Here is a 14,610-nt window from a genome sequence, read left to right as displayed (position 1 = left end):
GCTTGACTTTGTTTAAATGTCCTCAGCCACTTGCACTGAATAAACCTGGAGGCTTTCTCGGTCTGCAGAGGTAATAATGAAGCCTGGTGTTTGGAAGGCTTTACAGTTGACAAAGGTTTTCACCTGATACCCTCTTCTCACTCCATTGGGACCTCGTGTATTTCTTTGATACCTGTATAGTTTCTGAGAGCAAAGGTCATTCCAAACATGGCTCGGCATTCAAGCCCCTTTCCCCACTCCCCTGCTTTGTGCTTCTGTGGATACCATAGTCTCTCTTCTGCCAGGGGGGGTTCTCACCTGAGATACATCAGGTAGGTATTTCCCTCAGAGCGTGTCCACTGGACCTAAGTTTCTTCTAAATGGCCTGCTGTTAAGAGTCAAGGATTTAGAGAATGGTTGGGATTTCATACTTCTCCTTCCATTACTTCAACCTTGTACATTCCTCCAACACAGAACTTACCGGAATAGCTCAGTGTTTGCAAAGATGGACTTACACGAGTGTAGATTCTTATGGAAGAGATAATGCATCTCACTACATTTTTCCTCTTAGTAGTGTGACACAGGAAGAGCCCTTTTCCTAACGTCTCCTGTGGTGAGTGGGGCCAGTGACTGAGCTATGGCAAGAATGTGCCACCTCCAGGCTGGGTGCCTAAGACCTTCTGAGCGATGCCCCTTCTTTCCTGTCTTCTCTTCAGCTGGCTGGACATAGAGGATCAAGCAGAGCACTCTACGTCCCCAGTGGCAGGAGGTTAAGTCTGAAATCATGGCATGGAGGCCCCCCCAACCCGACTTGTCCAACAGGATGTGAATGAGAGAAATCTCGTGTTTTGGCCACTAAAGTGGGAGTTACCTGTGACAGCGGTCAGTGTTGACTGACCGAGAGAGTTCTGATCTTAGTTCAGCAACTACACCATCTGGGAAAAATCCTTTAATTTTCTGAGCTCTCTCACCTGCACGAAACTTTCCTGGGAGTCTTTGAGGTCAAGGGAGAAGGAGGGCGTAGGATGCAGTCTTCCCAGGATAGGGTGTAATCCACCTGTAACCACTTCCCAGCCCATGACCTTGTCACTGTTCCTACAACAGGTCGCATGGGCTTGATCCCACCTCTGGGCCTTTCCGATTCCTTCTGACCCCTTCACTTTTCTCCCAGGGTGCTTCTTTCTCATCGTTTAAAGCAAATCTTCAAAACAAAGGCCTCAAAGAAGCTCTTTGTGGATTCCAGCTCAATAGCCTCCCTGACCCCCAATTCTTTATCCCCATTGTCCTACCCGATTTTCTTTATTGCCTCTACCCCTAACTGGAAGTAGACCATTTATGTATTGGTTTATAGGAATATGATCTATTATCCCCACCCTGAATGCTAGCTCTACGAGGGCAAGATTTTGCCAGGATTTCTCTGGAGCTTAGGGAAGCAGAGGCACATTGTAGGTGCTTAATATACGCTGGTTGAAGGGAAGTACAAGGTACTGTGGGGATTACATGAGGCCATTATGTAAAGAGTTGGGTATTGGGCCCTGCACACCACAGGAGCTCAATAAATGGCAGGTGTGTTGAATGTCTGTTTACATGTCCCTCTTTCACACTCAACTGTGAGCCTCTCAAGGTCAGGGACCGGACCTTATTTATCTGTGCTTCCCAAAGAAACTTGTACATAAGAGGTGGTCAATAAAGGTCTGTGATGGAAGAGAAACTCAACCCCTATCTTCAATTAGTATAGCCAAAGACCAACGAAACCATCCTTGTTCTAAAAAAAATTAAACCTTTTTATTAGTATATTTATTTTATATATAAAAGAAATACAAAAAAAGAAACACAAAGAAAATGCTTTTATGGCAAATCGGACTTGTCGGTGCCTTCGGCTTGGGCTCCAGGCTCTGGCCCGCTGGGTGTCAACAAAGTCCGCCGGTTGTAATGACCCTTGATAATCCCCGTGTTGTTGTTCTCGTTGAGGAGCTGCTTCTGCCTTTGCCTGTTCAGGGACTGGACAAGGCCCAGGACGACCGCGGCCAAGGAGTACTGCCCGGGCAGTCTTCTCGGGGGCAGGATGAATGGGTTGGGTTGGACTCTTCCCAGCAGAAAGTACGTTTTGATTTTTCCTTCCTGTTCACTGATGCCCTTCACGTAGATCTCCCCTCGGTAGTCAAAGGCAAAGCCCTGGTCCTTCAGGATGAGATAGGTCTCCTCGGGGACTTGGATCCTGCCGCTGACCCCTGTGCTGTCCATTCGACTTGCCAGGTTCACAGTTTTGCCCCAAATGTCATACTGTGGTTTCTTAGCGCCGATAACGCCAGCTACCACCGAGCCGTGGCTGATGCCTGCAGGTGACCAAAGGAACAAGCGGTGAGAGAAGAGGGACATCACTGAGGTGGCTGTACCCCAGCCTGGGACAGTGACCAGCGAGGGGGTGGTCTCTGTGCTTAAACTGCAGGGCCCAGATCCCGCCTCAGTCACTCATTATGTGTGTGGCCTGTGTCCGTTCCTTAGCCTACATGGACCTCACTTCCCATCTTCAAAGTAGAAGATGAATCGAGATGATGGAAGTAAGGCCTTGGCATGGTGCCTGACAACCAGGGAGGGCTAGAGAGGAAATTATTATTATTCTCACATGGACACAGACTTATCGTGGCTGCCAGGACAGATGGAGCACTGGACCAGGAGTCAGGACATTCGGTGTCCTCCAGCCTCTTCTGGTACAGTACTCTGAGAGCTCGGGTAGAACTTTTCCTTCTCTGTCTGTGCCCAGGTCCTGAGCATCATTCCCTGGTCCATGGCAAAAGCCTCCCAACCAGCCTCCCCGTCCCCTGCCTTGTCCTCCTGCAAACCATCCTTCACACCACTGCCAGAGCGGGAGGGCTCTTGCTGGGGTGCATCTGACTGAGTTCCAACCCACTTCAACACCGCCATGGCTCCTTTGGCCTATAGGATGATGCCCATGGGCCTTGGAACCCCAGCCAATGGCCTCTCGATTCTGGCTCTTGCCTGCTTTGTCAACCGCCTTCACCACCACTCTCCCCTTCACCTTTCTTTGCATTGTACCCACCCCGAAGTGCTAGAGTTGCCTTCACCTGCCGGCCATGAAGTACGTCTGTGCCTTTGTCCCGGCCCATCTCCCTGCTTGGACTATCATGTCTGCCCAATCCCACCGTTTATTTGGCAAATACCTCTGAAGACAGTTTCAGTGACTCCTCTTTCATGAAATGTAGCCTTCTTTTAGGAATAATAACATTTCACTAATCATGTTGGTGGGCATATATGTCTCCTTGTAGTAGACTTAGAATTTCTCATGTATTCTACCTGACTAGACCCCTGCCCGGGACCAACACTGTTCCAGGCGTGGGGGAAATGGTGGAAAAGAAAAGAGACATAGCCCCAGCCCTCATGGAGCTTACCTTCTACTGGGGAGAGACAGAAACAAAAAAAAAGTAATATATCAATGAATCATAAAGGCTATAAAGAAAAACCAGTTGGGTTAGAGGGAGAGAGAGGTGGGAGGGGACATTTTGGAGGAGGTGGTGAGGGAAGGCCTTTCTGAGCAGACATCTGAAGACAGTGACAGGACAAGCCAGGCAGATATCTGGGTTAAATCATTCCAGGCAGGGGGAAGAGCAAACCCCTCCCAGCCCCACACAAAATCAGATAGAAGTGACTGAGAAATCGGAGAAGCAGACCTTTCAGACCGTGTGGGAGTTACAGTGATGGAGATCTCTCCATGATTTGCAGAGCACCTTACAGGCATTACCCCATCTGATTCCACGTTACTACCGCAAGGTGGGGGCAGGGGTGGGGGGCGGGGAGCAGGGGTAAATAATATCATGCCCAGCTTGCACATGAGGAAACTGGCATTCGGAGGGTTCAAATGGCCTGCCCAACATCGTAGAGCCGGTCGCAACGGACCCCAAACACAAACTGAGATGCCCAGCAAAGTCGGGAAAATGATCTTCTAACCTCTGAACGACGCCAGCACTCTGAGATTTCACACCAAGGGTCGGCCCTGACCCCAGCGACATCTCCTGCTTTGTTCAGGGTTGATGTTCTGCTTTTTTAGTCCTGGTTCAAGTGTGTGGTCAATGATTTCAGAAAGGACATGTAGGGTTGATGGAACATGTGGGAACAAGCCCCGAACATCCCAGCCATAGATCCAAAACATAAAAAAGGACTTCTTTTTATTTTGGTGAACAAAGGTTCGTGGCATTTGTTAGATCTGACAAGTCAGATATTGGCATTTCTTCACCCTTGTTTCTTGAAAGCTACTCAGGGAGACCTAAGTCAGTCAGATGACATGCTGGCCAGAGGATATCTAAAATCCGAACACTGCAGCGAAGGTTGTGTTAACCTGCAGCCTGGCAGCCAGAACATCACTGGTCTGTCCTGACGTCCTGGAGCCCCTGCCTGAGTGGCCATTTGGCTGTGTGATCGTAAGTTATTACTCCCCTTCTCTGGGCCTGAGTTGACCCACTATGGAACGAGAATGTGGACTAGAGCCGGGGCCTTCACACCTTGCTGGAGGAGGCCTTCGAGAATCAGCAGGGATGCCGAAGACATTGACAATTATACACATTATAAAAGGTCACTATTCACATTGCTATGGTTTCAGTTGCACTGTTGCGTTGCTCCAGGGTGTCTCTAAGCTCAAGGAAGGGTGAGCTGTGTGGCCAAGGAAGAGCCAAAACGCTTTCTCTGTCCTTGAGCAACATAGCATCTGACATCCTTAGGACTCAAATCCTGCTTTTGCTTTAAGGCATTATCCAGAAGAACCAGGGAGCAGCTCCCTGACCAACAGCATCAGATGACATGAAGTCGGAATGAAATGAAAGACGACTCAGCTCTCTCCCTCAACAGGGCCTTGTGTGGGTGGGGTACCGCACAAGTAACTTGGAAGAAAGGTAGCTAGGGTGTAGTGTTTGCTGTGTCTTTCTGCACACAGGCCAGCATCTTTCCCTGGCTTCCAGCACCCTGAGTGAGAAGGCCAGACTGGCCTGAGCTGCTGCTGTCCCTGTCCTTGGCAAGGTCACACTGAGCCTGCTGCTTTTCTCAGGAGAAAGCTACCCATGGCCCAGGGCATGGGAGGGTCTGATGGAGCCAGGCCAGCCAGCTCTGTGGGGCCCCCCACTCGCCACACCTCTGGCGGCTACTCACCAATCCGGAGTTCGAAATTGTTGAAGGAATGCTTGTTGATCTCCTGTATGCTCTCGGTCAGGGCGAGGGAGAAGTCGGCCAGGGCGCACAAATGTCCCCACTTGTCTTCACATTGCTGGAGCAGAGGGTAGAGAAGAATTCATTCACTGTGGTGAACGTGAGCCTTTCTGCAGCAGGGGCCTGTCCTATGTCCTAACCCACCTGCGCGTCCCTGAGATGGAGATAACCAGGTATGTGAGCCCCTGTACACTCAAGTCAGCAGCGTCCCCAAAACGCGGGATGACGGGAGATTTGCTGAAGCGAGTGTAATATGTGTGGCTCATCATATTCCTTTCCCCACATCTACACTTGTCCTGTCGGGTTGATGCACCATGCATTCCTGAGTACACTGACGGTGTGTATGTGTTTAGGTGCTGGGAAATCTGTATATTTCCTTTGAAGTGCTCACACCGTCTGTTCAAGGGATGTTTCATATAGACATTTGCTCACAGAACTCCTGAGGGAAGAGCAGAGTAAGCCTCTGGGCCTCTCTGAACCTCAATCTCCTCAATTATAAAATGGGGATTCACATATATGTCCTGCCTGCCTCCCAAGGATTGCATGAGATTGTGTATGTAAAAGCACTTTGTGCCCCTCCAGAGCAGAGGTTGGTGAATCATGGTGGGCCAGACAGTAATATTTTAGGCTTTGTCACAGTTGCTCAATGCCACCATTTTAGCTTGAAAGGAGCCAAAGCTAAACTATGAACAAATGGGTATGGCTGTGTTCCAATAAAGTTTTGTTGACAAAAACAGATGGTGGGTCAGATCTGGCAGGCAGGCTGTACTTTGTGGACCCTGCTATAGAGTGCCATGCACGGGCATCCAATGACTAGTGTGGGTGTCTTCCCAGGTAGCTGCTTGTGGAATGTTTCTAGGTTTTTAGTTGGAAAGCAAGCGAAGGAAGGATGAGAGGACGAAATGAGGATTCCTTCTTCCCAGGAACTCAGACTCATATCCATGTAGGCTTTTGCATGGGGAGCATGACAAGGTCTCAGGTAACTCATCCACTAACGCTGGAAGGTAGATGCTAGTGTTCCTACTTGACACTAGTGCTTGGCCCACAGTCAGCCCTCAAAAGAGTGCGAGCTATTATTCTTACATACTCTAAGAATAAGAAAACAGGCTGGTATCAGGGGTTTGGAATCACCCACAACTGAGTCATAGCCAGGGTATTTCTTGGCCCTGATTTTGTTCATCAAGTCAACAACGAGGTTCAGAATGGCGCCTAGAGGTTTCTCAATCATAACGAAGCGTCGTTACATCCAGTAGACCTTACTTCCCACAGGAGCAAATGTACGTCACATGACTGGAATATCCAGTTCATCAGATCGTCTCCCCACCAGTTCGCATGCAGCCTGGTGACAGTGGCCTCACTGCCTTCAGCGACATGAAAACAGTGAGGTGCCTGCGATGCAGTGTGGCTGTGTGCAAGGAGTTGCTTTACCTGTTTTTCAGGGGACAGGCCTGACACGGCCATGTAGGTGCTGCCAATGGTCTTAATCTTTTCAATGTCTTGGAACCGGTCTTCGCCAAGCAGCTGAAATAGATCCAAGCAATGATATTAGTCCTGGTGTTTATTCTTCCAGAAGATGGGTTGCTTTCCTGAAGCAGGCCCCCAGCTCACAATGAGGACTACTTCTGCCTGGTTTAGCATCCTCAAGACAGCTACTTTTCTCTCTGAGAATCATGCCTTTAGGCAGTCAACATATGTTTACTGAGCACCTGCTAAGTGCCAGGCGCCACGATGGGCACACCCAGATACTCTTTAAGGAGTAGATCTGTTTCAGTGAATCTTTGAAATAAATGGTTATTGTATTGGTTCAAAAAAGAAATCACAAATGTTCCCCAATCTGTGAACAAATTTTTTTTGGCTATACCATCAACATGTATTTGGAATCTTAACACTTGCTCTCAGCATCCTGGTCTGAGCCACTGTTGGCTTACACCTGGTTGTTGTACCACCATGACCTACCTGCTCCCTCCCTCACCTCCCAGCCCGGCAGCCAGAGAGATCCATTCCACGGCAAGTCAGATCATGTCCCCACTCTGAGCAAAACTCTACTCTCCTGTGGCTTCCCATTCTACTCCCCCGAACAGATGTCCACGTTCTAATCCTTGGAACCTGTGGATGTTACCTTCCATGGCAGAAAGGACTTCGTAGATGTGATGAAGTTAATAATCCTGAGATCGGACGATTCCCTAGATTAGCTGGCTGCGCTCCACGTAATCACAAGCATCCTTATAAGTGAAAGGAGGAGGCAGGAAAGGTCGAGAAGGCAATGTGAGGGCAGAAGCAGGAGTCAGAGGTGTGACTGCTCGCTCTAAAGATGGGGGAAGGAGCCACAAGCCAAGGAATGCAGGTGGCCTTTGGAAGCTGCAATGACATGGATTCTCCCCTGGAGCCTCCAGAAGGAACACAGCCCCGCTGACACCTTGATTTGACCTGTGAGATCCATTTTGGACTTCTGACCTCCAAACTGTAACATAATACATTTCTGTCATTTGGAGTCACTAAACTGGTGGTGATTTGTTACAGCAGCAGTAGTAACTAATACAGCAACTATCCATTGATCTTCTGCAATGTCTCATGAACAAGACGGGAGGTCCCAGCCATCAGAGGATTGACAGCCCAGGCAGGGGCGGGATCACATGTTAAAGAAATAATCACACAAAACATGCCCTAGTTCAATTCTAGTAAAGTGTATGATGGAAACATACAGGGTGTAGGAATGAGGAGAATGGAGCATTTTGGTAACATCTGGAGACTTCCCTGAGCAAGTGATTTCTAGCTTCACTTTTAAGAGCAAGGAAGGAAAGGTCTTTCAGCGGCGGGTGCATGGCTTTGTGTGCTGGGAAGCTGGCGGCATGGACAGGGTTGGGGGGAGCGTCCGGACAGAGGGTACAACACGAATGAGGGCCGGAGGTTGGGGAGAATGCATGGTAGGTTCAGAGAAGTAAGAAGAGGGCTGTGGTTATTTTTCTCATCTTAAGAAAAGTCCTTGTGGACACCACGTTTCTTTTGCTATAAAAATCCTCAAATTGTTGTCTCTCCTCATTGCCTCTAAATTCTTCCCTGTGCTTTTCTAAATCCACTACAGACCTGGCATCCCGAGTCCCCCCTTAACACTGACATTACTCTTGTCCAGATCTGTGACGACCGCTCCCGTTGCATGACCACTGGGCTCACCCTGCTTGGCCCATCAGCAGGATCTGACCAGTTGATTGTGATACCTTTCCCACGCACGTGGTTTCTGCCCACTCATGGCTTTACTTCCATGTCACTGGCAATTCCTCAGTCCCCTTTGCTAGTTCCTTCTTATCTTCCTTAACTCACGGTGTCGGTGGCCAAAAGGCTCAGGCCTCCGACCTCTTCTCTTTTCTATTTTAACTCACTCCCTGGGGCGCCTGGGTCGCTCAGTCAGTTAAATGGCTAACTCCTGATTTCGGCTCAGGTTGTGATCTCAGAGTCATGGATCGAGCCCTGTGTCTTGCTCCATGCTCAGTGGGGAGTCTGCTTGAGATTCCTTCTCTCCCTCTCCCTCTGCTCCTCCCCCCACTACATAAATTTAAAAAATCTTTAAAAAAAATAGCTTACTCCCTTGCAATCTCATGATGGCTCATGGCTTTCAACACAATCTCTTTGCTGAAGATTCCTAAATGTATGTGTTTTCCCTTGACCATCAGACTCTTTCTGCACAAAATTGCTCAGTGACATCCCCGTTACGGGCCTCAGAGGCATCTCTCGCCTGCCATTCTCAAAACTACACCCTTGGTCCTCTACCCACCTGCTATCTTGATTAACGGTGTCTCCACTTTTCCAGTTGTTCTGGATAAAAACACCATAATCTACATCCAACCTTTCAGGAAATCCTTAGCTCACCTTCAAAGATACCCAGATTCTGACTGTGTCTCACTACCAGCCCCACACAGGCCACACATCCATGAAGCCAGCCCTGAATGGAGGATGTAGGTTCAAAACACAAACCTCCCTGGCTCCCAGGGCTAAGTTATAGCCTCTTATTCCCCTATGTTGGCAGGTATTTAGATAAAACTTCTGGTTCTCCAACTCTCTGTCTCCCTTTAAGACTACAATATGCTCAGGGGCTCATGCAACAGGTGGGTCAGACCAAGAAGACGAGATGAATTTTCTACACATGTCTTGCTACAGGCATCCTCTCAAAATTATTCTGGAGCTAAGAAAACACGAAAAATTCTAGCTGGAGAGAAATTCTTCTGGGAAACAAGGAAAACTGGCAGGTGCTTTTGTGATTTGCTTTGGGGTGTGTGTGTGTATGTGTAGCCTGATTCACAGCTGAGGCATCCTTTGTTTATTATTTTTTTTTCTTGAAGCCACTGTTCTGCCCTGGTGAAGATTCCACCAACTGCACCCAGGAAAGGAAGTGGTTGGTGCATCCTGCACATCCTCAGCCTCGGATCATGTCTGACATTTGCCTTCATACACCACTAAGCAGGTTTGTTTGGTCTCTTAGCAGCCCTGCAGCTGTTAAAATATTAGCTCAGGGATCTTGGAATGTCTTCGGTTGCCCATCTCCTTCTCTCTGCCTCCTTACAACTGCCTTTACCCAGCTTCCTGCAGGGAGGGGGCACTCTTCCTTCCTCTCTTCTCTTGGAACGACTTGGCCAAGGGCCAACTTCAGGCCCAGGAAAAACTGCCTCCTCCTCAGAAGTCAATCAGAAGGCAGCAAGAGGCTTCATTATTTCATCGAATGTCCACGCAGCAAATGTATCGGCCATATAGCTAAAAGCATCTGGGGGCATAATGCGGGTCTTAATCAGCCCCTTTATTATTTCGCTTGTCCGCACGGAGTGCCGAGATGTGGGAGCACCCTTTGGCCTTCAACAAAGCAGGGGCTGTGGGGAGAGGAGCCCCGTCATTGGGTTATTGCAAACCCAGTCTCGGAGCATGTGCTCCATGCAATGTCCTGCTTTCCTCTGAGCCAAGAATGAATGTCGCACGCTCCCAGGTTCCCGTGGTACTTTTATCAGCAAGAAGAGCAGCATTGTTACTAAAGTCAGCACGAAGCATCTGGCTGGAGCTTAGCCAGGGCAGAACATGGAGGGTCTCTCTTGACACAGAGGAATAAGGCACGTCTGGGTGTCCCAAGGACCCACATGGGGAAAGCTGACAGTGCTCGGGGTGGGCAAGCCATGGAATGTTCCTGCTGACTGCATGCTCTTCCCTCTTCCTGCCCCTTCTCTTCTACTTCTTCCCCTTTCTTCCCCTTCTTTCCTTTTTTAAAAAAATTTAATTTAAAATTTAATTTAATTAACATATACTGTATTATTAGTTTCAGGGGTAGAGTTCAGGGATTCGTCAGTTGCTTATAACACCCAGGGCTCATTCCATCACGTGCCCTCCTTAATACTCATCACCCAGTTACCCTATCTCCAGCAACCCTCAGTTTGTTCCCTAGGGTTGAGTCTCTATGGTTTGTCTCCCTCTCTGATTTTGTCTTATTTTATTTTTCCTTTCCTTCCCCTATGTTCATCTATGTTGTTTCTTAAATTCCACATATGAGTGAAATCACATGGTATTTGTCTTTCTCTGACTTATTTCACTTAGCATAATACCCTCTAGTTCTGGGTGCCTGGATGGCTCAGATGGTTAAGCGTCTGCCTTCGGCTCAGGTCGTGGTCCCAGAGTCCTGGGATTGAGTCCCGCATTGTGCTCCCTGCTCCTTGGGAGCCTGCTTCTCCCTCTGCCTCTCTCTCTCTCTCTCTGTCTCTCATGAATACATAAATAAAATCTTTAAAAAAAATACCCTCTAGTTCTATTCACATCATTGCAAATGGTAAGATTCCATTCTTTTTGATGGCTGAGTAATATCCCATTGCATATATATACCACATCTTCTTTATCCATTCATCTGTTTTTTTAAAATTTTATTTTATTATGTTATGTTAGTCACCATACAATACATCATTAGTTTTTGATGTAGTTGATGGACATCTTGGCTCTTTCCATAGTTTGGCTATTGTGGACATTGTTGCTATAAACACTGGGGTGCAGGTGCCCCTTCGAATCACTATGTTTGTATCCTTTGGATAAATACCTAGTAGTGCAATTGTTGTGTCACAGGGTAGTTCTATTTTTAACTTTTTGAAGAACCTCCATATTGTCTTCCAGAGCGGCTGCACCAGTTTGCATTCCCACTAGCAGTGTAAGAGGGTTCCCCTTTCTCCACATCCTCTCCGACGTCTTCTTTTTGATTCTCCCTCTGATCTCTGCCCTCCTCTCTTCTCTCATTTTCCTCCAGTTCCTCCTCCTCTCCTCCTCCTGGTCTAAAACCCAGCTCCTGGACCAATCAATCTCCCCCTCTCCTAGCCAATCCAACTTTCCTCTGCAAAAACCCACCTCTACCAAGAGGGGCGCTGTCTTGTTTTTGTAAGATACCAGGTGTCTACAAATTGGGGCATGGAGATGCAAATTTACTTCATATTGATTTATTACAATTTAAATACATGCTTGTGAGTACTTTTGGGGGATGGGGGACTATAGAGTTTAAAATAAAACAGCCTGATGGCTCAACCTTCAGTCAGGGTTTGTTTTTTGTTTTTTTTTTTAAATACAGTTATTTTAATTTTTTTTAATTTAAAGATATGTTTTGGATTACACTAGTTTATCTTCACCTTGCTATTTTCCAGCTTGTTTTTGTCCCCCATTAATTAATTAATTGATTGATCCCTTTAGCAAATACTTAGTAAGCACCTGTTATGAACATCTCCTATGTTCTAGGCACAGCGCTAGTTCCTGAGGACTTAACAAGATACGTAAGAGTTGGGGCTCCTGGGTGGCTCAGTCGGTTAGGCGTCTGCCTTCAGCCCTAACCCTAACCCAGAGTCCTGGGATAGAGCCCTCATCAGACTCCCTTCTCAGCGAGGAGTCTGTTTCTCCCTCTGCCCTTGCCCTGCTTGTGCTCTCTCTCTGAAGTAAACAAATAAAATCTTAAAAAATGACCAAGATACCTAAGAGTATAATTTCTACCTTTATGAGAGTATGGCCTGCCACAAAGAGCTGGAATAAAGGTACTATTATCATGGAGTCACCCTCCAGTCTCCACAGTGCAAGGCCCTCTGTATGAGTACACTTAGCCCTGACATCTCCTGTGGAAGTGATTCAGTTATCTTGCCCCTCACTAGGCTGTGAAGCCATGGAAACAAGAAGTGACTGTGTCTTACTTACCTCGATCCCCACCTCCATCCCTGTAACGACTAAAATGACCACTGTTGTCTTTTTGACTACAAAACTGGAACCATAAACGTCAGTTAATGGTTAAAAACCAAAACAGGATGGTGGACCCGGGTTCAAATGGTGGCAGTGCTACTTAGTGGTGGCAAAGCCTGGGCTCTTTTGGTGCCCCAGAGCCTCAGTGTTGCTTATTTATAAAATGAAGGCTAATAATTCCTACTCTGTGCGTTTTACTGAGGGATAAGTACCAACTGAATGTTATATATTGAAATTATTTTGCAGTTGTGGCAACACGTGGTAAACACCTCTATTAATAAGATGGGTTTCTGCCCCAGAACTTCATGGCTAGTGGGGGAGGTGGATCTGTACACTGAAGGGTTTTAGGTTCTGTGATGAAAGGTTTCAGAGTATAAGTTTTTCATCAAAATAGGAGTGATGACATTTACCTAGATAGAAGGGGGATTAGAAGAGGTGTCAAAAGTAGAGATGATGTTTATTTTTTTTTCTGCATAGTTTCCTTTATTATTATTATTATTATTATTATTATTATTATTATGTTATGTTAGTCACCATAGGGTACATCATTAGTTTTTGATGTAGTGTTCCATGGAGATGATGTTTGAATGGCTTGTTTAGTATTAGGTTTTCTGTTGGCCATGCAGTTGAGGGAGACAGAACAGGGTATAGTGAGGATGGTATAATTTTGGGCAAAAAGAGCAGAATGTGGAATAGCCTGGTGGGCGTAAAGGCTTGTAAGCCGCTGGACGGTGGGTGGGGGGCCGGGTGGCACGCAGTGGGAGGTAAGGCCAGAGAGGGTACAGGACAGCAAGTGCAAAGCCTCAGGTGACCTTACAAGGAGTTGGGAGCCACTGATGGCCTTTCGGTTTCAAGGGGTTGTGAAAAGATAGTTGTGCTTTTGGTGATGGCTGAGGTGAGGTACCGGAAGGGGCAGCTAGGGAATGCCGCAGCCATCCAGGGGAGAAGTAAGATGGCCAAGTGCAAGAAGATGCTGAGGAAGGGGCAGACCAAAGAGTCATCAAGAAGGAACCCACAGGACCCGGTAGCCAAATGGAACCTGGGGATCGAGAGAGAGGACACTGAGTGGTGTTGCAAATGCTCTTGGTGCCCCACGCTCATCTCCTTTATGAGGCCATTCTCAAGAATGCCATGAGGTCTGGCTGCTGACAATGCACTGCTGTACCCTTTTCTGGAGAACTGCCTTGGGCCACTGGGAGCCCCTATGCTGGAAATGCTTGGGAAGTGAGGCAACCATCCCCCTCAAGGGGCAACCCACAGTCAATGGCTGACCAACATGGTGTACAAAAGTTTGGCCCCCTTCCCTCAGCTTGAAACAACTCTGTGGTACCACTTAAACTCCTGAGCTCCCCAGGGATCAGGCTAGGAGGCTAGACCTCAGCTGAACCCCCATCTTTACATGGCCTCTTCCCTAACATTTTCTTGATGAATCGCTTCCCTTCTCAGGCCTGGGCAAATGGATGGACAATGGTGCCTTACTTGAAGCTAGAAGATTGGGGTGGGGGAGGATCTTTCCTGCCAAATCTGTTAATGTAAATACAGTGCCGTATGAGTATATCCCCCCATGTCATGTGTTCTTTACACTCACGGAGCCTAAAAGGAGAAAGCAGTATCTGGAGCACGTGTATACTTGTGTTTAGGTCTTCGACCAAATGCGAATTCATGGTTTTATCTCTGGCACGTTGAGCAGATGGAGAAATGTCCCCATCAGTGCCCAGTCTCTGTGATGCCAGTGCCTGCAGAGCAGCGGCCTCCAATCAAGCCCTGGTTTTGCCATATGATGGTTGTTTGCCATTGGGTTAGACTACCCGGCCTCACTGACGCTTCTGATGTCGATCTCCCAGATGGAAAAACAACGGTGTTTATCTCATGTGGTACTTAAATTAGCTAATACATGTTTGTGTTCATACTGCAGCCTGGGGTTCTGTGAATACCAACCATGGCTACTGCCACAGCGAACGTGATGCTAGGACAACAGGGATGCCCACTGGAGACTGTAGGTTTCTGAGGCTTTGATTTACCTCATCGAAGTCAGCAATGATCTCATTCAGCAGGCGCAGGCATTCCACTCCTTGGTTATTCATTTCAGTCTGCGAGTAAAAGTCTGCAAACCCCGGGATGGAGGCGAACATCACTCCGACGGCATCATAGGATTGAGAGTACAGCTCCTGCATGGGGAGACAGAGG

The 14,610-nt window shown here is 47.7% G+C and overlaps 1 protein-coding gene across 1 annotated transcript in view; it reads right to left on the bottom strand.

The window, feature by feature from the left end:
* Window positions 1–1,827: 1,827 nt before the first annotated feature.
* The window catches only part of ADCY8 (adenylate cyclase 8), a 226,994-nt gene continuing 214,211 nt past the window's right edge, over window positions 1,828–14,610 (bottom strand). The window contains exons 15-18 of the mRNA XM_028105668.2: window positions 14,445–14,591; window positions 6,622–6,714; window positions 5,137–5,251; window positions 1,828–2,315 (exon numbers count right to left, since the gene is read on the bottom strand). Of these exons, the coding sequence (XP_027961469.2) occupies window positions 1,828–2,315; window positions 5,137–5,251; window positions 6,622–6,714; window positions 14,445–14,591 (843 nt within the window). The remainder of the gene's footprint in view (window positions 2,316–5,136; window positions 5,252–6,621; window positions 6,715–14,444; window positions 14,592–14,610) is intronic.

Source organism: Eumetopias jubatus, unplaced genomic scaffold (assembly GCF_037043125.1).
Source record: "Eumetopias jubatus isolate StellerSeaLion01/CBP00866 unplaced genomic scaffold, mEumJub1_p1.0 scaffold_4, whole genome shotgun sequence".
Classification (NCBI taxonomy): Eukaryota; Metazoa; Chordata; class Mammalia; order Carnivora; family Otariidae; genus Eumetopias; species Eumetopias jubatus.
The sequence above is the reverse complement of the archived record's forward strand: the minus strand, read 5'-3'. Positions and strand labels throughout refer to the sequence as shown.